General features: G+C 44.1%; 1 protein-coding gene across 1 annotated transcript in view; it reads right to left on the bottom strand.

Annotated features, from left to right (window-relative positions):
• Window positions 1-609: 609 nt before the first annotated feature.
• The window catches only part of LOC141620845 (ubiquitin-ribosomal protein eL40z fusion protein-like), a 69507-nt gene continuing 43481 nt past the window's right edge, over window positions 610-26635 (bottom strand). Inside the window, exons 3-7 of the mRNA XM_074437608.1 lie at window positions 24786-24890; window positions 24589-24669; window positions 3137-3158; window positions 3007-3073; window positions 610-615 (exon numbers count right to left, since the gene is read on the bottom strand). Coding sequence (XP_074293709.1) covers window positions 610-615; window positions 3007-3073; window positions 3137-3158; window positions 24589-24669; window positions 24786-24890 — 281 coding nt within the window. The remainder of the gene's footprint in view (window positions 616-3006; window positions 3074-3136; window positions 3159-24588; window positions 24670-24785; window positions 24891-26635) is intronic.

The raw sequence follows: 26635 nt of genomic DNA, 5'->3' as shown, positions 1-26635 counted from the left end.
TAGTTTAATTACTCTGTGTGTGATTTAGTAAAATGTAATTATGTGCCATAATATATATGGGATAAGAGATGAGACATCAGTATCTAAACCAATGAAATTCAACCAATAGCTGAGACGGTTTCTCGTAAATTTTCCAAAAGAGAAATTGAAAACCAAGATTTCAGAAAATCTAAAGTTAACAAATCAAGTTTTTTTTATTCAAATGAGCGTACTATGTCGCGGGAAAGTTAACAAACCAAGTCATAATATGCATATAACATAGGCAAATAATAATGTTCCAAATAATAATGAAGAAAACAAGCTAATGTAGCTACGAGAATGCAACATCCCCAAGTGCGATCGAATTTCAGAACAATGGCTTTAGACTTTAGGGGGCGTTTGGTACGGAAAAGGAAAAGAGAATGGGATTAGGAAAGGGTTTACAAAGGGTAAGGAATTAGATATTATAGCACCAGTGTAGGGCAACGCCGGTGATGGCATGAGGACGACGGCGATGGGGCGGAGGGGGTGCGGCCAGGTGGTGGTGGTTATAAGAGCGTTTGAGATACTCGAGCGTGGTAAGGAATTAGAGGAGTTTAGGGGTAAAGGAGGGAACTTCATTCTCTTTGTTTATGTCTAACAAAGACAAACTAAAGGAATCAGTACATTTAATATTTTAATTCCCTTACCCTTTCCTGAATACCCCTAACCAGGAGCGGATCTGGGTGAGGGAATGGGTAGGCACGTGCCCTCCCTTAAGGTGATGATAAAATTTATTTCTGCGCACGATTATTAGAAAACCAAGTTGGTGTAGTGGTTGAGAGGAATGTCTTTGTATTTGATTGTGTGGGGGGTTGGAGGTTCGACTCCTATGTGTGGCCCATTTTAGGTTGAGTCCATGAGTTCTCATCTAAACCATTGAATCTTAAAAAATGGATGGTTGAGATTAAAAGATAAAAGACACACAATTCACACTACCTATGCATAATTAATTGTTTGTCTCTTTTACACCAATTTCCCATACACTAGTTAATTATTTCTCTTATAAATTCATTTACCTCTCATTTTTATTTCATTTTCAAAACAAATCAAAAATTTTATTTCCGCATAAAATGAAAGCCACTTCTTAAAAAGCTCCGTAAATCTTCATTCGGACTCCGATTAGGGCGAAATAAAAGCCTAAATTTATTATTTTTTCGGGCCCGTCATAATGGTGATATTTTTATATACCATTGAGTTTTCAAAATATTCAGTATTGATCTATTGTGCTCGAAATATAATGGTTTGTATTTGTTTCTTATTAATTTTTGTTGGATTTTGTTGAAATCGTTGTTAGGTATTTAAAATGATTTGATAATGTTAAATATAGTGATTTGTATGATTGTTTTTTTGATGAATTATATCTACATTTTTTAGTTATTAATTGCAATTTTTTTATGAAGATGGAGATGATGATGATGATGATGATGATGATGATGAGTCGTTGGCGATATTGATTGATGATGAAGATGTTGATATGTCTTTGGTGTTATAGATTGATCGGTTGCTTGGAATATAATGGTTTGTGTTTGTTTCTTATTAATTTTTGTTGGATTGTTGAAATCGTTGCTTAGGTATTTAAAATGACTTGATAATTTTAAATATAGTGATTTGTATGAATGTTTTTTTTTGATGAATTATATCTAAATTTTTTAATTATTAATTGTAGTTTTTTTATGAAGATGGAGATGATGATGATGATGATGATGATGATGATGATGCTGATAAGTCGGTTGGCGATATTGATTGATGATGAAGATGTTGATATGTATAGATTGACGATGAAGATGTGAGATTTAGATTGATTCATTTAGATTGATGATTGTTGATGAATGTTGTAACTTCAATTATATAGTGTGTAACTTTATTCTTGTAAGGGTGTAACTTCAAGTAGTGTGTAACTTCAGTTGCATTTCATGTAATTTCAGTTTTGTAAGGGTGTAACTTTAGTACTTTACGAGTGTAACTTTAATCTTGTAAATATACAAGTTTGAATATTACTAATTTGAATATTTGTAATTTTAGCACAAGTTATGTAACTTTAGTGCTTCATGAGTGTAACTTTAGTGCTTTATGATGAGTATAACTTTAATTTTTCACGAGTGTAACTTTAATCTTTTAGAGTCATTTCGCATATAAAATTTTGAATTTTTTAATTTGAATTTTTGTAATTTTAGCACAAGTTTATGTAACTTTATTGATTTACGAGTGTAACTTTAGTGTTTTGCGAGTGTAACTTTTATCTTTGACGGGTGTAACTTTAGTCCTTTGGTAATTTTGTATATGTAAAATTTGAATTTGTGTAACTTAATCACATGTCTATCTAATTTGAATTGTTGAAGGTGTAACTTTAATATGTGGCGTGTATAACTTTAACAAAGCAAGTGTGTAACTTTAGTTCGTTCCACCACCCTCGCCTCTTCATTCGGAATCCAATTAATTATATGAGTAAATTAATTAATTAAGATCAAGTAAAATAGTATAACTTCAAGTGGGCATGGTGTAATTTCAAGCAAATGAGATAATTTCAAGCAAATAGGGTGTAACTTTCTAGTAATTAGCCGTACTCAAAATTTCAAAAACTCAATGGTATTCAAAAATATTACCATTGCGTCGGGCTCGAAAAAATAATAAATATAGGATTTTTTTTCGCCTTAATCGGAGTCCGTATGAAGATTTACGGAGTCTTTTACGAACCCGCTTTTATTTTACGCGGGTATGAATTTCGTTATAATATTTTGGTAATTGAAATATAGATGATAGTATATTAATTTAATAAATTAGTTGATAGGAAAGAGAAAATAATTGATTAGAAAAATTGATAATTAAAATTATGGGAGACAAAGCATTAATTGCATGTTGGGTGAGTGTTTTTTTGTTTTAATCCCAACCATTCATCTTGTAAGATCAAATGGTAGAGATATGGATTTATGGACTCAACCAAATTTATGGATTCATCTGAACCTAACTCTCTCTATATATATATACCTGATTGCTGTGGCCACATTTTTTCTTTCTACAGTTTGTAGCGCGATTGTGGAGACGAGCGTAGCACCTGAATACGATCAAGATGAGTAAATCTTACACACATGTAAAATTGATAAAGGTTGAGACTTACTTGCGGCAGACATTCTTGTGTTAAAGATACTAAGTCTACTACTTCAAATCCCACGTGATTAATCTTTAGCTAGACTTAGGGCATTAGCAATAGACAAACCTCAAAGAGGTTTGTTCTCATGCCACATAAGCTAATATACAAACTTATTTACCTACAAACCTCCTACCAACAATAAATAAACCTCTTCAAGGTTTATATCATGGCCCACTATACTTTTTTCCTCTCACATTCTCTCTCCACAAACCTGGTTACTAATTTGTAACCCCTTTTATCCATGAACCTCAACACTCATCACCAACAATAGAAGGTTTGTTGACAAACCTTTAAAATGATGGACATGTCATCCTACAAATCTCTTGATGAACCTCTATTGCTAATGCCCTTAGTCTTAGTTGTTAAAGCTTAGTCAATAGTCTTAGCTTGTACTTCCTTCTTTTACTCTTCTGTTACCTATTCTCTAGGAGTTTAGTTAGCTTAGGTTTCACCCTATTCTTTAGTATATAATCATCCATTGTACACTGTAATTGTTAACACATTCAATATACATTTATTCTTATTCTTTACATGGTATCACATGTCTCCGATCCTCACGATCAAATCAAATCCGTGTCTACCTTCTTGCATTAGCTACTCGACTTTTTCGAAAACCGACCAACCATGTCGAACAATCAACTTCAAATCGTCAATACCGCTGAACCCACCCGACCCCTTACTCTCGTAACGTTTGCCAATTGCATTCAGTTGAAAGACACTATCACCTTTCGACAGTGGAGGTTTCAAGTCCGTGCTATTATGAACGGACTTGAACTCTTCTCTTATCTCGATGGAACCGTCGTTGTACCACCACGCACCACCACTGTCGACCCTGTCCCACCCGCAACCGAATCCACTACCGCTGCCAACCCTGCCTTTTCGACCTGGTATAGGCAAGATCAGCTTATACTAGGCGCCCTAATCGGTACCCTATCCCCACCGATTGCTGCCCTTATTGTTAATGACACCACCTCCACCGCAGCCTGGACCACCCTAACTCACACCTTTGCCAACTCGTCCCGTGGCCACCGTCTCCAAATTAAAGATCGTTTGGAAAACATATCTCACACCGATGACATGACCATCACCGAGTACATGACTGCTATCAAAGCATGTACCGATGATTTGGCTCAGTTAGAACATCCAATGGATGTCGATGATGTTACCAATAAAATCCTCAACGGCCTAAACTACGATAAATATCGCTCCGTCATTGAGGCAGTTCGTGCTCGTGACACATCAATTTCTTTTGAATCTCTTCATGAGAAATTGATACAGCAGGATGATGAATAGCATTTTAGTCACTTTTTATCCCGCATTTATATCTTATTACGACTCAATTTTGCGTGCTTAATTGTCTAATTAGCTCATTTATTTTCTAATTTATAATAATTAATCGTTTTAATTATATTTAATAATTAGTCGGATTTCAATAACATTAGTATTAATATTATTTTATTGTTTATAATTTGTAGGCGAGGCGATATAATAAAGTGGAGATTCGAGTAAGAATAAAAGGGAACGGAAATCGAGGAGTGAGACGGGTCATGGAGCAAAGCATGTGAATCAAATGAAAACAAAAGAAATGGTCAAAGCTGACCATTTGACAAAGTCAACCCCAACACTTTGCTTCATCATCAACAACACGCAACAACTACACCAATCTTGCTTCACGCCACCTTCACCATCATTCACCAGTCATCATCGTCATTCATACTCCCAACTCCATCTGCGACATCTCAGCAGCAACGGCTTCAATCACCATGGCTGCCACCAGTCCAGAAGCTCGACATCACCACCGCCATTTTCGAATATCACCATTGTTGTCCCATGCGTCCTTCACCTTCAACCCGTAACAACCTGAACTCCATCCTCCGTCAATCCATAATCAATCCTCACCATTAATCAACAACAGCAACCCCACCATCTCCAATGCATAATCAGATTCGAACTCGGAATCGAAACCGAGCTTTTATGAAGCTTTGTGCTCCATGCTTGGTGCCCCGGCGATCGATATCCCCTACCGGCAGAACACACCCATTTTTCCTCCTTTTTGCAATGGCCTCGCTACCGGTATAGGGACCGACGAAACCCGGCCACCTGACAACGCACCAAATCAACAATTTAGCATCGGTCTTGTTGTTCTCTCTGGGTGCCCCGTGTCGATCGACCGTGAACACACATCCCACTTGATTTCTGCTTTTTTCTCATTGACCTCGCTACCGGTGACCTCGCCGGCGGCCGGTGGACCGGCAAAGAACACCTGATCGTCCTTTTTCCTTTTTTTGGCCTTTTTGTCTACTTTTTGTTCAATTATTTGGGGAATGCGTGGATTGGTTTTTGGCTGGGAGTGTGTTATTATTATTATTATTATTATTATTATTATTATTATTGATGGGGCATATTCTGCACCCGCTGACCAGTCAACATATTGAGCAAGGTCAAAGATATCCACAAGAAGTCAACGGCTTAGGCGACCTAACCGACGAGGCTGTCGGCGGCTGTCGATGGGTCCCGGCCGGGCAATCACCAGGCCGGGGCACACATCCGTGAACTCATATCCAAGACCCCTCGGCGGTGAGTCAACGGGGCCCGCCGGCCTGCCATACGTCCCTCGGCCGAGGGGTAGATCGATCTTTCCCACCGCTAGCCACTTGGCCACTTGGCCACTACGTGACAAAAGGTGAAAGTCTATAAATACTCCTCTACTCTCATTGAGTAAAGGATCCACAATTTAACCTAAGAATCACTATTCAACTGGTAATATCTTCCTTATCTCTCTACAATATATACTTCACCAAGTAACAACAACTTATCTTTCTAAGTTTACGACTTGAGCGTCGGAGTGAGTTCGCTCGGCCCAAAGCCGAGCCCCTCGGTTGCTCATTGTTTCAGGAGACCGCAAGGAGGATTCAACTAAAGACATCATTCTACAAGCACGGGTGGTAACATATAACTGCTCTGGAATTACACCCGGAACAATTGGCGCCGTCTGTGGGGAAAAGATACTAGAAGCTAGTCACATTCATTCCCAAACAAAAAAAAAAAAAAAAAACCCACCCAAAAAGCTAAGAAGATGTCAAAACAACAAGAGGTATTCGTGAATCGACGAAACCGAGTTCGCCAAGATGATACCGTCCACAACTCGGGTTGCGCGACCCTCCACCGGCCGGGTAATTCAGCCGGAGTACGGGATGCCAATAATACCAGATACGCCGCACGCCGCCAACCAGTCACCATCATGGGACATGTGGTTGATGTAGCGAAACCGAAGCTACTCCTGGACCTCATTAGTAGTACGTCGGCTCACACTGTCACACCGACAAGAGCGGCGGAACCCGTCCAGGAGACCAGGGCCCAGAACGTGACTCCAAGAGACTTGAATGGAGCACTGGAAGAAGCTGGCCCCGTCAAGACGCCGGAGGAGCCCAGCGTGCCAGTGGTGGACCTAAGTCCTTCCCGCACCCGCGGAGGACAGCGTCGCCGCGCACCCGACGAGGCCTCGCCTCGGAGGAGTGAAAGAAGTCCGACTCGTCAGAGTCGGAGGAGAAGCCCGACTTACCCTAGTCGGAGGAGAAGCCCCACCCAAGACGAGGAGAGGAGCCGGACTAGGAACGCGAGGAGCCGATCGCCGCGTGTCATTCGACACGTGGTCGACACCCCTCGGTGCCTATGTCCTTGACACCGCCGTGCCAACCAAACTAAAATTGCCGGCGTTCACATACAAAGGGGATAGCGACCCCACCGACCATGCCGAGGCCTTTGAGTCGTACATGTCGGTGTGGGAACAACCCGATGAAGTCTGGTGCCGAGTCTTCCCAACGACCTTGCATGGGATGGCTCGAGTTGGTACAAAGGGCTGCCCGACGGCTCGGTATCTTTACGCCGACCTAAGGGACGCCTTCCTAGCCCAATACTCTTGCAATAAGAGGAGGGCCGTGGAGACATCGGACCTCCTAACTATTAGGCGGGGAGGGGGCGAGTCTCTACGAAGCTATGTGAAGAGGTTCGATGCCAAGGTTCAAAGATTCGAGAGATTAATCCCGAGCCGGCGCCTTGCGGCGATGAAAGGCCTCCCAAGGGGAGACTTAAAAACGAGCTCATCAAGTCCGGAGGCCTGGGCTTAGACGCCGCCAGAAAATGGCCGACCAAGCCATCAAGGTAGAGGGACTATCACAAGACTGGTCGGCCACGCGAGGCCGGGCACTCGAGAAAGAAGAGCCACCGGGAGGACAACCCGGATGAAAGACGCCGTGACAATAATAGGTCACGGTCGATAGATCTGCCAGGGAGCGAGCTCGGCGGGCGCCGGGGAGTTCGGGAACGTACCACCAAAGGCGGTACGGTGATCACACCCCCGGTTGTATCTCGCCGAGGTTTTCGCCCGAGCAAGGGCGAGGGCCAGAAATGGGAAAGGCCCCCAAGCCGAAGGGAGACGGTGACACGAGCCAAGATCGTGAGTACCACGGCCACACCGGTCACCTTATCGACAACTATCGCCGGCATCCGAAGAATGCCATTGAAGAGCTAATCCGGAAGGGGAGCCTCGGCAAGTATGTTGCCAAAGGCCAAAAGACTGAGGCCGGCGGATCAAATAAGAAATCCGTCTTTGAACGGATAGGAGTGATCCATGTTGTCATCGGGGCAACGAGAATGGTGGGTCCGCTCATGGGCACAAACGGCACCCGAACGAGCCGTATCGGGCCATCAACTTTGTGCCCAAAACAAATACTCCCGCTTCCAACATCCCCGATATAACTATTGGGAAGAAGGATTACGAGGAATCATCACCCCTCACCACAACGACCCACTCGTAGTCCACTTGGACATAGCCAACCACCTGGTGAAGAGGTGCCGATTGACACAGCGCCTACACAAACATTATGTACAAATAATGCTTTCTCAACCTCGGTCCGAAAGTTGAAGACTTGAGCCCCGCACCAACCCGTTGTACAGCTTTTTTCGGAGCTTCGGCCTGGTACCCCTTGGGTCAATCAGGTTGTCGGTGAGGTTCGGCGAGGGAAGTGCGGCCAAAAACGTTATGTCGAGTTCGTGGTCATTGACGGCTCGTCCGCCTACAACGTTCGATAGGCCGAGTCACCCCGAGCGAGGCCGATGCGGTAATGTCCATCCGGCTCGACATTGGTGTATGTCTCGGACCGGGGGGAAGCGCATAAGCTCGTTTCAAAGAACGAAAAGGACGAAGTGGTCAATATCCAAGTGTCCGCCAGAGGGTGCAACATGCAATCCTTCAAAGTGGCGAAGAAGTCAGAGAAGGGGAAGAGCCCATCCTTGCAACAGGAGGGCGAGCACATGGGTGCCACCGTCGGCATGGTTGAAGGAGCGGAGACCGAAGAGGTGGAGATTGACCCAGGCCGCACCGTAACTATCGGTGTTAACCTGGAGCCAAGATTCAGAGCCGCACTCCTAGATCTGCTGAGAAAGAACAAAGACGTCTTCGCCTACTCAGCGGCCGAGATGCCAGGCGTGAGCCGGGAAGTAATTGTTCACAAACTAAACGTACTCCCCACCGCTCGCCCTGTCAAGCAAAGGATGAGGAACTCCTCAGCCGAGAAGGATGAGGCCATCAAAGCCGAGGTAGATAAATTGCTTTGGCGCAGCTTCATCATGCCTTGTACCTATCCTGAGTGGTTAGCTAATGTTGTAATGGTGAAGAAATCATCGGGGGCATGGAGGATGTGCGTGGATTTTACCAATCTTAATAAAGCATGCCCCAAAGATTGCTATCCCTTGCCTCGAATAGATAGTTTAATCGACGCGACGGCAGCTACACTATCTTGAGCTGCTGGACGCCTTCTCGTGGTATCATCGGTGTTCATGGCCGAGGAAGACATGCCTAAATGCGCATTCATCACTGCTAACGGCACATACATGTACAAAATGATGCCGTTTGGTTTAAAGAACGCCGGTGCAACTTACACAAGACTGGTGGACAAAGTGTTCCAAAATAAAAAAGGGCGAAACATTGAGGCTTACGTCGACGATGCTATTGTAAAAAGCAAGTCCGACAGCGAGCACTTAGCCGATTTGCACGAGACATTTTGTTCACTAAGGAAGTACAAGATGAAGCTCAACCCAATGAAATGCAACTTCGGTGTCCGGGCAGGTAAGTTCCTTGGCGTACTTGTTAGTGCCAGGGGAATTGACGCCAATCCAGACAAAGTCCAGGCGATCCTAGACCTGCCGGAGCCGAGGAATCGAAAGGAGGTCATGATGCTGACCGGGAGGATGGCGGCTCTAGCCCGTTTCATCTCTCGGTCAGCCGACAAGAGCACCCCATTTTTCAAGGTGTTGAAGGGGAATAGGGACTTCGGCTGGGGGGAGGAGCAGAGCACGCTTTCAAACAATCGAAAGCTCATCTTCGAGACTCTCCCAACCCCGTCCGTGCCGATCTTTGGGGAAACACTATATCTCGTACATAGCGCTTACCTCGGCCACGGTCGGTGTCGTGATCGTCGAGAAGAGGAGAAGCAACAAGACACCAATCTACTTTGTCGACCATACATTGTTGCCCACCGAGAGAAATTACCCGCTGATTGAAAAAGCAGCCTTCGCTGTCGTCGTCGCTGCAAGGAAACTGAAACCCTACTTCGACGCACATCCCGTGACAGTCCTAACCGACCAGCCGTTGGAGAAAGCATTGGAAAAATTTGAGCAATCCGGAGACTCATCAAATGGGCGAGAGCTATCCGGCCGGCATTCGAAGACAAGCCGAGGCCCTCAATAAAGGGACAGACTCGCGCATTTCTGGCCGAATGCACATACCAAGAAGAGCAAAACCCCAGAGTATGGGAGGTATACACCGACGGGTCCTCCACGACGAACAAACGGAGCCGGATACTTATCATCAGCCCAAACGGGGACGAGTTCGAGTACGCCTTGAAATTTACCTTCTCGGCCTCAAACAACGAATCCGAATACAAGGCGGTGATAACCGGAGTCGAGCTAGCTAGGGCCGCAGGGGCGGAGCACATCATTTTGAAAACAGATTCACTTTTGGTGGCTAATCAAATCAGAGGAGAGTACGAGACTCGAGACGACGGAATGGTAAGATACCTGGAAAGGGTAAAAGCTGACACCTCAAAGTTGAAATCTTTTCAGATACAATGCATTCCCAGGTTTGAGAACAACCGAGCCGACGCTCTCTCAAAACTCGCCAGTTCAACCATCAAGAATGTCAGCCGAACTGTGCTGGTGGACATCAGGAATGCCAAGAGCATTACTGAGGCCGTCGGCATGGTGGGTAACATAGAGACCGAGACAACGTGGATGACTCCGATAATGAAATACAAATTGACAAATGAACTACCGGAGGACCGCAGTCTCTCGCAGAAAATAAACAGGATCGCAGCAAGATACTTGGTGTTTGAAGGGGAATTGTACAGGAGGTCCGTGACGAGGCCACTCTTAAAGTGCGTCGGTCCAGCCGACGCGCAGATAATACTGACAGAGATCCACGAAGGCATCTGCGGCCATCACATGGGGGCAAGAACACTAGCCCACAAAGCTCTCCGAGCCGGCTATTTCTCGGCCCACCATGCTTGCGATTCCGAGCCAAGACCAAAAAATGCAACAACCACAAATGCATGCTCCGGTGATACATGCGCCATCCCGAGACCTGCAGCCGGTGCTTAATCCCCTTCCTTTCGCACAGTGGGGGATGGATCTACTAGGGCCATTTCCAACGGCATCCGGCGGAAGAAAGTTCTTGATTGTCGCCGTTGACTACTTCACCAAATGGGTTGAAGCTGTAGCATACCCTGCAAAGACGACGGCAGCCGTAAGAAAGGTAATCTGGGAAAATGTCATAACTCGTTTTGGGTTACCCCAAGTCATGGTATTCGACCACGGCCGAGAGTTTTGGAGTGACACAATAATGAGCCGGGCCGGAAGAGCTCGTTATCAAATTTGCATACTCCTCCGTCTGTCACCCACGAGCAACGGACAAAGCGAGGCGGCCAATAAAACAATCCTCAATGGTTTGAAGAAGACAGTTGAAGACCTAAAGGGAAGATGGGCCGATGAACTACCCGGCGTCCTATGGTCCCTGCGAACCACGGAGAAAGAAGCAACGGGGTCAAATCGTTCCACTTAGTCTACAGTCCGGCGCCCCCGAATTGAAGCAACGGTGCCGACATTCGTAACGGCCACCTTTAACCCGGTTGAAAATGAGGAAGGCTTAAGAACCTCCCTAGACCTAGTTGAAGAAAGCCGAGATACAGCACGCCTCAACTTGGCGGTGTACCAAAACCGAATGAGAAGAGCTTACAACCGAAGAGTCCACAAAAGGGACTTGAAAGTAGGGGATCTAGTCCTAAGAAAGTCGGCCGCCACCAACAAGGGAAACATTCATGGTAAACTAACGGCCAACTGGGAGGGTCCCTACAAAGTGGTTGAAGAAATGAGGCCGGGTACATACCGGCTGACCGACATGGAGGGTGTGCCTCTGATGAGCCATTGGAACACTGAAAATCTCAGGAAATACTTTGTGTAGCGGCGGAGGTGTCCAAAACAATTGTTGGCACCCCAACGCATGTTTACATCTAATGAAGAATCACCCAATTTTTCCGTCAAAGTGTTTACCCCCTCCGCGGTCATATCGTGGTAGACGCCCTGGCCCAAGCCGGGCAGTCACCCCAAGAATGCTGTCGCGCCGTAACCCCTAGTCGCCTCGGCCCGCCGAAGGCCTGGCAGGGGACACAACGGTCGATACGCCAACTTACGCTGTCGCGTCGTAACCCCTAGTCGCCTCGGTCCGCCGAAGGCCAGACAGGGGATACAACGATCGATAAGCCAACTTACGCTGTCGCGTCGTAACCCCTAGTCGCCTCGGTCCGCCGTTGGCCAGACAGGGGACACAACGATCGATAAGCCAACTTACGCTGTCGCGTCGTAACCCCTAGTTGCCTCGGCCCGCCGAAGGCTTGGCAGGGGACACAACGATCGATACGCTAACATGTTCACAACGGCGGTTGGGAAGCGCAAATCCGACGCCTCGGTCAGACCGAGAGTGAAAGAGGAAGCGACCAACACGCTAACATGTTCAAGAAAAAGACGTTAAACGCAGTTGAGATACGCGTTCTAGCTGCCTCAGCTAAGCTGAAGGTAAAAATAAAAAGCGCTCAATTAATAACGCAAGAAGACAAGAAAAGACCCCGGCCAAGCCAGAGGCAAAACAAGCAAACTTTCATTAATGACAACAGATTACAAGCGAGAAGAATGCAGACGACGGCCGTCCCCATAGGGATAAGCCAAAACGCAACCTACCAAAGTCTTACATAAACAAGGAAAAGAAAAGCAAAAGATTACAGACATGATATTTGAAGCGCCAAAAGATGGCGGGGAGGAAAGGCTCGATGGTTGGCCCCGAACAGCTAAAGCTATCCGAGACGCCGGGTGAGTCCGGTGACGACCGCCCGTCTCCCTACGCTGATGCCGCCCACCATCGACAAAGAGCGGCGTCAACTTCGGTGGCCGGCCCAGAGGAAAGCTTGTCATCTCCACATGCCTTCAGCCTTTCAGCCTCCTCTTCGGCCTCCTTCACCTTTGCATCATAAGCCGCCTTGGCCTCGGCTATCTGAGCCGCCTTCGCCGCCTCCTCTTTTTCCGCAGCCGCCTTTTCCGCGGCATCGGCCATCTCGTCCAGAAGCTGTTCAAACTTCTCCCACGGGAAGGAGTCTTCAGGAATGAGCCTCTTGATCGCCTCCCTGGTCGCTTCCTCGGCCTGATCCCGGAATTGAGCGCACAAGTCAGGGAGGACCTTATCTTGAAGCACCTCAATATCTTTCTCCCTTTGGGCAAGAACAGCCCTAGTGTCCGCAAGTGCCTCCGACTGAGCCTCATACATCCCCCTCCATTCTTCCCTTTTGGCAACAACGGCGTCGTAGCCACCCTTATTTTAACGCCCCGTAATTTCGGACCGTTAATATATTTCGAAAATAATTTATTAATCAAATAAAATTTGATATTTAAAGTAATTAAAGTAAAAATAATTCAAAGAAATATAATTTTATTATATTTTGAAGAAAAGAATTTATTTTGATAGTTTCGAGATGTTTAAAAATAGTTTAAACCGTGTAAAACTTTTTATTTCGAAATAAGGGCGTATCGGGGGGAAAATGACAATTCTTTTGAACGTTGGGTAAACGAATTTGGAAATGGGTAGTATGAATATTCAATTTTCTTGTAATCTCGTGTTTAAAAACTTTGGTCTTGACGGAATTTGCATTTGACTTACGGTTTTAATTATTATCGAAACGAGTCAAAACCGACTCGAAAAATCCCGACTCAAACCCGACTCCCTCCTTTCTTTCTCCCTTTCCCGCGGACCAAACCCCCCTTCCCCTTCATTTTTCTGATTTTTCTTCTATCCTTCATCATCTTCAACTTCTAATCTTACAAACACCATTTTTACATAAAATCAAGCTAATTTGGCCATAATTTCTTCGTTTCTACTCGGATTTTCACGAAATTTACCTTTCCGGAATCCCCTCGCCGAGATCTACAACTTAGTATGTTCTAATTTCAGTTTTCTTTAAGTTGTTTTAAGACGAAATTTCGGTATTTTCGGTAATTGTGCTTATTTATGGTGTTTTTATTGTTTAATTAGGTGAAGATTTGGAAGACGAGTTCGGGGACTCGTATATTGTAGAGGATAGCGGTTAGTTGTTGTTAGGGTTTCGGTTTTGAGGTGCTAATTGCTCATTTTCTAGCTTAAGGTAACATATTTCGAGTTACTCGACGAAAGATCGTCACATGTTTTTGATTTTTGTATGTTTGGTGATTTTTGTTTGAGTAGTAGTTTTTCACATGTTAAAATTTGTTGCATGCATGCTTAAATTGTGCCTTTTGTTAGTTTAAATTAACAAAGTTGAATTGGGAACGATTAATTAATGTTCAGACGGTCTTTTACTAAACAAAAATGGAAAATAATGGTGGTGTAGGGGGACGGCCAGCAGCCGGCAGGCCCACGGCAGCCACGGCCGGCCTTGGGGTTGGCCCGGGTTGGTCTGTGCTTGTTTCGCGGTTTTTCGTACAATATTGGTCATTTCGGGTTAATTAATGTTAGAATAGTATAAGTAACAAATGGGTAGTATTTTGAATTGAAACATACTAGTAACAAAAATTATGTTAATGGTAAAATTGTGCTTATATTAATAGTTATCACATGTTAGGATAGTTTACAAAATGAAATTGTAATTAATAGGCTCAAAATGAATTTTATAGCGATAATTGTAATGTTTTGTTGATTGTGCCGAAAACTGAGCCTTAGTCCCTTTGACTGATGCGATGTCTGTTAATTGAGTGATTGGTCACCGCAATTTGACCCGCACTGCCGCAGGGTCTGGGGTTGCGGGTAAAAATTCGGTTGAATGATTTAGATAATCGGCCTTTTTCTTGTTTTAGGCCATTTATCAAGCTTTAGTTCACATGTATAGCTTATTGAATTTAATAGTGTCTTGTATTGTAGAAATGGTCCTAGTTTCCCCTAAAGCCTTTAATATTGTTAAAATTGCTAGAATTGGAAATTAGTATTGAATACTTATTGAGGATATTGTTGGGTTGTTTGCTGAATAGACATTTATATAGCCTTTCACATGATAGAATGTTAACATTTAGGTTGGTAAGTTGGACTTTTTGCCCTCTTATGGTTAAGTGGGTGTCTTAATTGACTTGAGTGGTGAGTCTTGTGTGGTGTGGGCTAAAGTATTCAAGCTGGGACTAGCTGGGACTAGGTCCTAGGTGAGTATTTCGGCCTTCATCATAGATAGGTCTTTATAGTCTTTGACGAGTATATGTTCACTGCTTGATAGCCTTTGTGTTCCTGACTAGTGGATTTATATCCAAGTTGGGGCATGACCTCAGTTACTTATTTTGATAGTAAGTGGTCAGATTAAGTACTAGCCAACCCTTTGGTGGACTCCTTAGGGTACTCACTTCACTTTGTTTTAAAAAAAAGTTGTGGGTCTTGGGTGCGGTGGTGTGTATCCGCATGTCTAGGTCTCAAGCTTGATTTTTAGGCTAGGGTTGTGTTGTCTCTTGGCCATGTTTTATTAATATTAACCGCTGAGCCAAGATACCGGTTCGATTACCTTCCCTACCTCGTGGTATAGACTCGAGTTACAAAGTGACTATTGACGGTGCTAAGAACTTATGCCTGTCTTTGATATATTGCCCTTTCTTGTATGGTGATTTTATGAACTGTAATAGGTGAGATGTAAGTCGGTTACAGTTGATAAAGTTTGGATTACTATTTGAATTATATGATTCACATGATAGTTTAGTTTGGTCAGTTAAGGAGTCATAGGATAGATTACATGATAATTACATTGTTTATCATATTGTTTACATGTTTTACTACATGTTACATTAATTTTGACGATTCGTGGCTGGGAGGACTCGAAGTTACTCCCCACCGAATTGTGGCTTTCGTGTTTGTATAAAATGCGATTGACAAAGTTGTTGATGCTTAGTTGGGGTCACGGACGAGCTAGTGAGCAAGGAACCTTGGACCTAGTTTGGCTTTCTTTTGTAGAAACCTTTTATCTTTTGGTTATGTATATAACCTTTTAACTTTTGGTTTGTATATAATTTGAAGGGACATATGTCTCCCTTTTCTATTTTGGGTTTGTATCACTATATTTCCGCGTCTTAAGTTATGTATGTAAATTAGTTTATCAGCTTTTGCAGGGTTTTTGACACTCTTCTTGAGTTGGATTGGTTGTGAATGGTTTAGGAAGAAATTTTTTTGAAATTGCAGGTTTTATCTAGTTGAACCATTTACAAACATATCCTACCAGTTTTTCCGTAGAGTTTACGCATTTAAGTTTTTAGATAACGCTAAATTTTTTTAAGGGTGTCACACTTATACCTGTCCCGCTCCTCCAGCAACTGGGCAGAGGTGGCATCAGCAGCCTCGACTTTGGCCCTCTCGGCCAGTAGCTGCTTCTCAGCTTCCTCCGCACGCTTCCGAGCAGCTAGGAGGTCAAGCTTAGCCTTCCCGGCTTCCCCCTTTGCCGCGGAGAGATCAAGCTTAAGCCGTTGGATCAGTGGCACAGCCTGGGCCATGGCCTGTTCTTGCTCCATAATGTAGGAGCCGCCGATTGAGTCCACTTCGCCAACCTCTTGGATATTTTTGCACCCTCTGCCACAAGCTCGGCGGGGGAACCTTCTGGAGTGCGGAGTCAACGGTGACATTCCTATCACCCGCCTTCTCAGTGTGCTTGTCTAATTGTCGATCGGTAAGAACGGCGGCCGCCGACGGCGGATCTACAAAAATTTACACAAACGCATCCATGTCAACATTCATTGACACATCGTAGAGTCTCACATCGGGAATGCATAATGAACCAAATAAGTCGAACCACGGGTTAGGTCCGTACCGATCTGGACCTTCTTAGTTGGAGGACCGGGTGAATCACTCTTTTCCGAGGCAGCGCAGGCTTTGCGGCAGTGACTCTTTTCTCTTTTTTGGAGGAGGAGGGCCCTTCGCAACGGTCACCATCTCCTCGGAGACATCGATGACCTCCACATGCTCCTTCTGGACCGTTGGGGTTGAAGAGGGAGTTGGGATCGACAACGTCGCCGACCTGGACCTTGCCTTTGATGTTCTCTTGGCACGCCCCCGAGAACCCGTGCTTGAGCCGCCGCCGATCCAAAGTGCCTTCACCGCTTGTCCATAAGTTCGTTGGGAGCCAATCTACGATCACGCGCGTCGGCCTGAGGGTGCCGCTCAACGACGTTCCCGTCCTTATCAAGCCCTAACCTCTTCAAGGTCTCCTCCGACAGATCCTGGCCAAACCGGTCTGCAAGAAACCAGACAAGAGTTACATAAAAGAAGTAAAACAAAGCTAAAAACAGAGCGTAATAGGCAAAGATGGGCCTCACACCGACCCTACTCACCCTGGTTGAGGGCCGGTATGAGGCCGACGCGGCAAAGCACTCATCCTGAAGAATAATCCGAGTCGGGGCACCCATCCCTTCTCAAAGATCAAACAGACGATCGCCCGCTCCTCGTCGGCACCAAGAGGAACCCCGCCGGCATCCATCTTGTGCTTACTCTGGGAGACCCATTTTTCACGCTCCCTCTTACTCTCGCACCGTAAGTTGACTTGGTCTTTGGAAGGACCGGGCAGCGGATAGTCATCCGACTTCGACATATACCCACCGCCCCTTCCAGTCCTTGCGGAAGAAAGCTTATCAACAGAGAGGACGCCCGCTCCATCTCGCATGCCGTACCACCCCACCTTACCAGGGGTCGATGCCCGAAGATGATGAAGCCGGCGGAATAAGTTAACTGTAGGTACCTTCCCCTTGAAAAGACAGAGCCACACGAAGCCAACTATCGTCCTAATGGCCAACGGATGCAGTTGAGCCACGGCAACGTTCATAGCTTTGATGATGGCCGTGACGTGTTTATTCAAAGGAAACCGGAGGCCATACTCCAGATGCCTGATATATACTCCGATATGACCCGGAGGAGGGCAACAGACCGCCTGACCCTTCCCAGGGATAACAATTTTGTACCCCTCACCGAAGTAGAAATGACCCTCGAAAAGAGTTCCACCGGAACAACTGGCGAATTTATTGGTCCAGGCACGGTCAAGACCAGTCATGCACGCCTCGCCGTGGTCCAGGATATGCGGCCTCTCTTCACCAGAAGGGATCCCTTCCTCACAGTCATCATCAACATCATCGTCCTCCCCACCCTCCGGAGCTTTTGGATCGACTTCAAGAGACGGAGACCTAGGGCCCCCAAACCTTATCGGGATGGCGTTTAGTATCTCCTCCTCATCAAGACGCGACGGGAACCCCGGCGCAGCTTACTAGGTCCAAAGACCAGCAGAAGACATGTTACAACAAAACTTACGAGTTAAAAAGAGAATTTATTTGTTTACCTTGAAGAAAAATGCCACGCCGGAGTAATGATTCTGAAAGCTAGAGAGAGGTTTCGTCACAAGGGCTAGAAAGAAGAAAAATTTTGAGAAAATGAAATTGGTGGCCAATTTCAGGGACTAAGTACCCTATTTATAGAGGAAAGCCCATGAAGAGGGACCAATCAGGGCACAGCCCATGAAACGTCAGCCAATCAACAAACAGACACGTGTCGAACATGCAACCACGGAATGTCAATCGTTGCAACAAATGTTTGAATGTCAATCAATGTAACAAAGACCAAGCGTCTTCAACACGCCCCTTCATATCTCTCTGCCTGTTCATCTTCCTCAACAAATTCCTAAGTATCCGTCTCTCCGCCGCCACATGATCAACCAAGCCGTAAAGCACCGCCAGGGGGCAATCGAAACAACCGCACTCACAACCCTAGTCTCGGCAACGTCATTGCCTTTTCCACATCGGATGTCCATTACACAACCATGTGGAGGGGGATATGGTACGACCTAAGCGAGCCACGCCGAGGTAGAAGAAGCCGGGCGAGAAAATTTCGTCTTACGCAGAATATACGCTCAACGTACATCGGAGCCCATACCACGGCATGACTACGCTGGGGCAAATTGATGGGGCATATTCTCGCACCCGACTGACCAACATATTGAGCAAGGTCAAAGATATCCACAAGAAGTCAACGGCTTAGGCAAATTAACCGACGAGGCTGTCGGCTGTCGATGGGTCCCGGCCGGGCAATCGGCCACCGGGCACACATCCGCGAACTCATATCCAAGACCCCTCGGCGGTGAGTCAACAGGGCCCGCCGGCCTGCCATAGGTCCCTCGGCCGAGGGGTAGATCAGTCTTTCTACCTGCTAGCCACTTGGCCACTTGGCCACTACGTGACAAAAGGTGAAAGTCTATAAATACTCCTCTACTCTCATTGAGTAAAGGATCCACAATTTAACCTAAGAATCACTATTCAACTGGTAATATCTTCCTTATCTCTCTACAATATATACTTCACCAAGTAACAACAACTTATCTTTCTAAGTTTACTGACTTGAGCGTCGGAGTGAGTTCGCTCGGCCCAAAGCCGAGCCCTCAGTTTGCTCATTGTTTCAGGAGACCGCAAGGAGGATTCAACTAAAGACATCATTCTACAAGCACGGGTGGTAACATATAACTGCTCTGGAATTACACCCGGAACAATTATTATTATTAATATTATTATTATTAGTGGTATTAGGGGAATTATTAGTAAAGTGGTATATAAAGACCACATTAGAATAGAACAAGGGGGACATTACACATTACTACTTTAGAAATTAAATTAGAAATTAGTCCCTCCATTATTATTCTCTCAATATTGTAAAAACCCTCATATTTCCTCTCTTATTTTCATTCAATAAAAAGTTGTTATCTTTCTTTAATTATTAGTTTAATTCTTCTTTTGTTCATTCAAGTTCTTCTCTTTTCATTAGTTTACAATTAGTAATTTTGGGTTGTATTTGGAGAATTGAAGAATCCTTCCATATTTCAATCCAAGTTCATTTCTTTGCTATTGAGTGGGTATAATTTCTCTTCCTAATTTCATTTGTTTACATTTATTTTTCTTTCAAGTTTAATCTTAATTGTTTATGTTAGATTGTTGTTATTCTCTCTCTTGTTCATCTTTTCTCTTCTCACCATTGTTGTTTACAAGATTGAATCTTTGATTTCTCATGTTAAAGATTGAGTCTTTGTGTTTATTGAGTTAAAGTTTGTGCCTTTAGTTTAATCTTCATTGTTTCTTGAATTAAATTGTCTTTCCTTATAATTTAAGTTGGATTGTTGCATGATTAGTAATAGAATTTGTACTTCCATCATGATTATGCATAAAGTTTCCATCTTTGTTGTTTCTCTTGCAATTAGGAACATGATTAGTGAGTAGTCTTCTACTAGGACTCGGTTTGACCCGACATGAGTAGTTTCACTAATTGAATCTCATAAAGGCTAATTATTTGGGGAAATTGGTGAGGGTAGTTTAGAGGATTGACTTGACTTATGGATCGATTTTGGGTAGTGTAGACTTGTAACCCTTGTCCACCAACGAGAGTTGGTTAGGTTGTAAATCGGGTACCCGGAACTTGGTCTTATCGCTAACCTTGGTTGAGACCGAAAGGGAGAACTAAGGGAGGGTACCTCTAGACTAGCGTTTGAAATCGACCTCCGAGAGGAGGAGTGGGATGACCCGGATTAAGATGGGGGCTTAATGACCTTGACCGATTTCTTGACCTCCTTGGAGAAGTGCACGTTTTTGGGGTTGTTGGGTGTTGAGTCAAGGATTCCGACCTTCGAACCCGAGAGGGGGGTTGGTGGGTAGTGCTAGTGTCCTACTTCGAACCCGAGAGGGGGGTCTTAGGCGAATTAGAGCCATCTCCTCCTTGCTTGTCTACCCTAGTGATTAGCCTAGGGAATTAGTATATGGAATTACGAATTGTTGTGGGAGAACCGAGTTCTAGGCCTTTTATTCATTTGATTTACAACTTTATTCCTCTCTTACTCATTTATCATCTTTAGTTAATTTGCATTTCATTTCATTTATGTTAGTTGTTTAGTTTAACAATCTCATCTTATATTGCCGACTTAGCTAAGCACGAGAATTTAGACAATTAGTAATCACCCATGCTCCCTGTGGATTCGACCTCGACTACCCTACTACATTAGTTAAGTTATTTGTTTGATCGGGGGAGTGCGACAAACCCCGCTATCACAGGAACTCCGTCTGAAAAACACCCCAAACCCGAATACCCAAACCTTTAATCCCTCCGCTCATGCTGCTACCTATCGACCCAACAATCATAATAATAATAATCGCCACAACTACAATACCCGTCAATCCCAACCACGCCAATCTTACCCGCCCAAACAGTCCTATCCCGAAACCCCTCAACCCGGTTACTCCAAACCCTACAAGGGTCGCTGCCATTTTTGTGACGAAGTTGGTCATGTTGCCTCTAATTGTCGTGACTTTCAGGCCAAATACCCGAATGTAGTCTTCCCAACTCGTCAACGCTGCGGCCCTCAACCCCAGGCCCATTCCGCCACTCATCCCTCTACCCATCCATCTGCTTCTTGGACCGTGGATAGTGGTGCTTCGCACCACATCACTGATGATTTAAATACCTTGTCCCTTCATCAAGCTTATGATGGTGCTGATGATCTCGTCATCGGCGATGGCTCCGCGCTCAACATAACTCACTCTGGTTCTTTTACTATGCCTTCTTCTTCCTTTCCTCTTAAATTTACTAATGTTCTCGTAGTTCCTAAAATTTCACGAAAATTATTATCCGTTTCGCAATTTTGTACCGATAATAATGCCTATGCCGTTTTCTCACCTACTTCTTTTTGTATTAAGGCAAATCCGACGGGAGCGGTCCTTCTTCAAGGGCCCCTTATTGACGGTTCCTACGTTTGGCATCCGACATCGCCTCAAGCTCAAATAGCTGTCGCCCCAGGTCAAGCTTCGTGGCACCATAGACTTGGCCATCCATCAAATAAAACTCTTCAAGTTATTAGTTCGCAATTTAATTTTCGAATTTCCCATTCCGAGCAATGCATTTCGTGTAACATTAATAAGAGTCACAAAGTACCCTTTGGACAAACTACTTTAATTTCTAAGGCACCATTAGATCTTATTTTTTCCGATGTTTGGAGTTCACCTATTTTATCTACCGATTCGTTTAAATATTATGTCATTTTTGTTGACCACTTTACTCATTATATTTGGTTATACCCGCTAAAACGTAAGTCCGACACCGAAATTACATTTCTTAAATTTCGTTCCATTGTTGAGAATTATTTTAATAAGCCAATTAAGCAATTTTATTCCGACAATGGTGGGGAATTTTGAAAATTAACGTCACATCTCAATCTCACGGGTATTAACCATTTAACGAGCCCACCTCATACACCGGAGCACAACGGATTTGCTGAACGTAGGCACCGCCATATCGTCGAAACGGGTATGTCTCTCCTTACTCACGCTAAATTACCTACTTCCTTTTGGCCTCACGCCTTTTCCACCGCCGTTTATTTAATAAATCGACTTCCTACCCCGTCCCTTCAAAATTCATCTCCTTTTACTAAATTATTCAATAAAAATCCTAATATTACAAACCTTCATAGCTTTGGTTGCTTATGCTTTCCTTGGCTTCGACCTTACACGGATCACAAACTCCAGCCCCGCTCCACTCAGTGCATTTTTATTGGTTACTCCACGACCCAAAGTGCCTACTTATGCCTTGACCCGCTCACTAACCGTATTTATACATCCCGTCATGTTCGTTTTGTAGATGATCAATTTCCCTACACTGAGCTTTTAAAACCTACTGCATCCTCTCCAACCCTTACCTCAACTGAATGGTGCGACTTTGTTATTCCTGTAACTTCGACCCCATCACCAACGTCTATCCCCTCAACCTTCTCCACCTCCGACACCCCTGCCTCCACCAAACCCACCCCTGCCACGACTCCCAACCCCACGCACACCCCTGATTCCACCACTCCCTCTCCCATTGAACCCGCAGACTCCCCTGTTTCTCCCTCCCCTGCCTCTGCCGCACCCCCTCCACCACCTCCACCTCCTCCTACCCGAACCATTACCCGCCTAAGCAACAACATCCGCAAACCTAACCCGAAATATGCCCAACTCACCACTATTTCCACCCAATTTGTAACCCCATCGACTGTTAAACAGGCTCTTATTGACCCTTTGTGGCGAGCAGCTATGCAGGCCGAGTTCGACGCCCTTTCTCGCAATCAAACTTGGTCCCTTGTTCCCCCTGATTCTGCCCCGAATGTAATCGGTTGCAAATGGGTCTTTCGCCTCAAGTATAATCTTGATGGCAGCCTAAAGCAACACAAAGCTCGATTAGTTGCTAAAGGTTTCCATCAACGACCCGGTTTGGACTATACTGAAACCTTTAGTCCCGTCATTAAACCAACCACCATCCGCCTTATACTCTCCCTTGCTATTTTACATGGTTGGTCGCTTCGTCAAATCGATGTTAATAATGCCTTCTTGTAAGGCACGCTAATCGAGGATGTATACATGGAACAACCATCAGGTTTTATAAATCTCGACTTTCCGTCTCATATTTGTAAATTACGTAAAGCTATTTATGGGCTCAAACAAGCACCTCGTGCTTGGTTTACTGAGCTCAAAAATTATTTTCTGTCATACGGGTTTCGCAATTCCTTGTCTGATCCGTCATTATTTATTTACGATAAAACTAATGTCCGTCTTTATGCTCTTGTTTACGTTGATGATATAGTTGTCACAGGTTCTCATTCGAATGAAGTTAATAAATTCATTGCAGCCATATCAGTGCGTTTTTCCCTCAAAGATCTCGGCTGCCTTTCTTACTTTCTTGGGATGGAGGTCACCCCGACATCAGCCGACCTTCATCTTAATCAGTCCAAATATATTACTGATGTTCTTACCCGATACGATATGCTTGATTGTAGTCCTTCTACGACTCCCATGCTTTCGTTTCCACCCCTGCATCGTGAAGATTCCAACCCAATTCAAGACGAGTCCAAGTACCGCGCCATTGTTGGAAGCTTACAGTACCTTTCACTTACGCGTCCCGATATTGCCTTTCCAGTTAACAAGTTAGCTCAATTCTTGACGCACCCGACAGCAAATCATTGGACCGCGCTTAAAAGATTGCTTCGATTTCTCAAAGGTACGATTCATCATGGTATACATTTACTCAAGAATACTCCCTTCAATCTTCATGCCTTTTGTGATGCGGATTTGGGAGGTGATCCTCATGATTATGTCTCGACCACCGGTTATGTAGTATTTCTTGGACAAAATCCTATATCTTGGTCGTCCAAAAAGCAAAAGGCTATATCACGCTCATCTACTGAAGCGGAATTTAGAGCTGTTGCCAATACCACTGCGGAACTTTTATGGTTAAAATCATTATTCAGTGAGCTCGGCATTGCTGTCCCATCGCCCCCGGTTATATTCTGTGATAATTTGGGTGCTAAAAACTATTCCGCCAACCCGATTTTTCATTCCCGTATGAAACACCTTGCCTTAAGTTTTCATTTTGTTCGGGAACAAGTCCAACATGGGTCTATACGAGTTCAACATGTTAATGGTGACAATCAAATCGCAGACACTCTCACTAAACCACTATCTAAGGCCCGGTTTCTACTATTATCTTCCAAGATTGGCCTTACTCTCCGACCGTCCATCTTGAGGGAGCATGTTAAAGATACTAAGTCTACTACTTCAAATCCCACGTGATTAATCTTTAGCTAGACTTAGTCTTAGTTGTTAAAGCTTAGTCAATAGTCTTAGCTTGTACTTCCTTCTCTTACTCTTCTGTTACCTATTCTCTAGGAGTTTAGTTAGCTTAGGTTTCACCCTATTCTTTAGTATATAATCATCCATTGTACCCTGTAATTGTTAACACATTCAATATACATTTATTCTTATTCTTTACATCTTGTCTTGGTTATACTTCCTAACCAAGGCCTGTAGAGAAGGCTCGATAATTCCACCACGCAGCCTTAGAACAAGATGCAGAGTCGACTCTACAATAACAAACACATTATAATTTATAGTTCAGCATGTATCGAAAAAGAGGAGTGGGACACCGGACATGAAATTAGGCCATAGAAATAAGTAGTATATTATCGGAAGAACAAACCCTTCTGAATGTTGTAATCAGCAAGTGTGCGGCCATCTTCAAGCTGCTTCCCGGCAAAGATCAATCTCTGCTGGTCTGGTGGAATTCCCATTTCGAAATCAACCCGTACAAAAGGTCAACTTTATTTGCTGACAGTACATACAGCGTATAATGATGCTTCAAAACACGAAATTTGACATTCATTATGACGAAAGTTAACCAAATTAATACATATATCTTGACATCTAAGGGATAGCTTAAACTCCATGAAAAAATCTTCCAATTTTTAGGCGATTTTAGTTGATAATTCGTCAATAAACGACTTTTTTACAAGATTTAACCCTTAAAAATCCAAGCTAAGGGTATATGTTAGAATTTGTAAACTTAAGATACATAGTAGAAAATCTCCTAAAACAAATAAAGATTTTTAATACGAGTCTAATCAAACTGCATTGCAATTTGGATTTCACAAGTTGACGATTTTCAGTTTGGGTAGAATGGTTTATGCGACTATTATTAAAAGTAACTATGTTATACTCCGGAGTGAATTAAGAATAATATGGTTATAGGATAGCTACTTTTAACGGTCTCATACAAAGAAACGGTAATACCATAGAATTAGTACGAATAAAAATTGTATTGCAACTATAGTAAAAAAAATATAACCCAAGAAAATAAAGACCTTCTTTGTCTTGAATCTTGGTCTTAACATTTGTAGGCATTAAAATTTTATTTAAATGTCAAAAATACAAAAAATAATTAATTTGAGTTAATAATAAATAAATTACTCAATTTAGTTATTTTGCCCCTTTTAAATCAAATTTGGGTCATTCTGAGTTATTCGGGTTCAAACAGAAGTCAAATTGGGCTAAAATTGCAAACGGGCCGAGAAGTGGGCATGCGACCAAGCCCGAGGGAAAGCCCAGCGATTTCTCTATAAATATAGAGAATTTCATTCATTTCAAAGGAGAGAAAACTCGAATATAGAAAAACTCGAAGAAAAGAAAAGCTCTGAAATTCTCTCTGAAAATCTCGTGAAATTCAACGTAAGCAGTCAACAAGCACAACAAATTCGTGCGCTGCTGCAAGAAAACTCAAACATTCAAACTCGAATATTCAAACATTCAAACATTCAAGAGAGACTCAAGTCGTTCGACCCTCTCAAGAATAATAGTCAACGTCGCACGTAGAGTGCATACACCCTCTACACGTGCAACCCCTGCAAAACGCACGCGCACCCCCTACGTGGATCGTGCACGCGTACCTTATTTGTTTAGTTAGAATCAGAGGATTATTAGAGATTGTACACGAACTTTTCTGATATTAATAAAAACTCATTTTGTTTCCTTGTTTTGTATTTCAGTTATCGCAATACAAAATTTGTCGTTACAAATTTGGTGAACCCGACGTGAAACTCTCTACCTCTCATCTCTACTACTTTACAAGCCAAGTCTACTTAAAAAGGATGTCTACCAAGCAGGACACGTCACCTGACGCTTCCAAGAAGACCTACGCAGCTATCCTGCAAGGCACTCCCACTGCTGCTACCTCCCCAGCTGTGCAATCAGTTGGCATCTGCACTAGAGGAATGGCAAAGAAAGCTGCTATCAACGCTGCTGCTACTAGCCTACGCTCTGCACATGTCCCTACCAGGCCACGCAAGATCTCAGTTGCCTCCATAGCTGCTGCTGCTACAGCTATCCTTGCTGCCTCTACTCCTTCGCGCGAAGGGAGTCGAAGTTCTAAGGTCGACAAAAACGCTTCCCCTTGCAAACCTAGGGCGTCACCAAAAAAGAAGGATGCTTCCACTCCTATCAGCGCTTCAGTCATGGTGATTGCAGGTTCTACACTTGAGGAGCAAGTCCAAAGCA

Source organism: Silene latifolia, chromosome X (genome assembly GCF_048544455.1).
Source record: "Silene latifolia isolate original U9 population chromosome X, ASM4854445v1, whole genome shotgun sequence".
Lineage (NCBI taxonomy): Eukaryota > Viridiplantae > Streptophyta > Magnoliopsida > Caryophyllales > Caryophyllaceae > Silene > Silene latifolia.
This window is presented reverse-complemented; position numbering and strand designations above follow the sequence as displayed.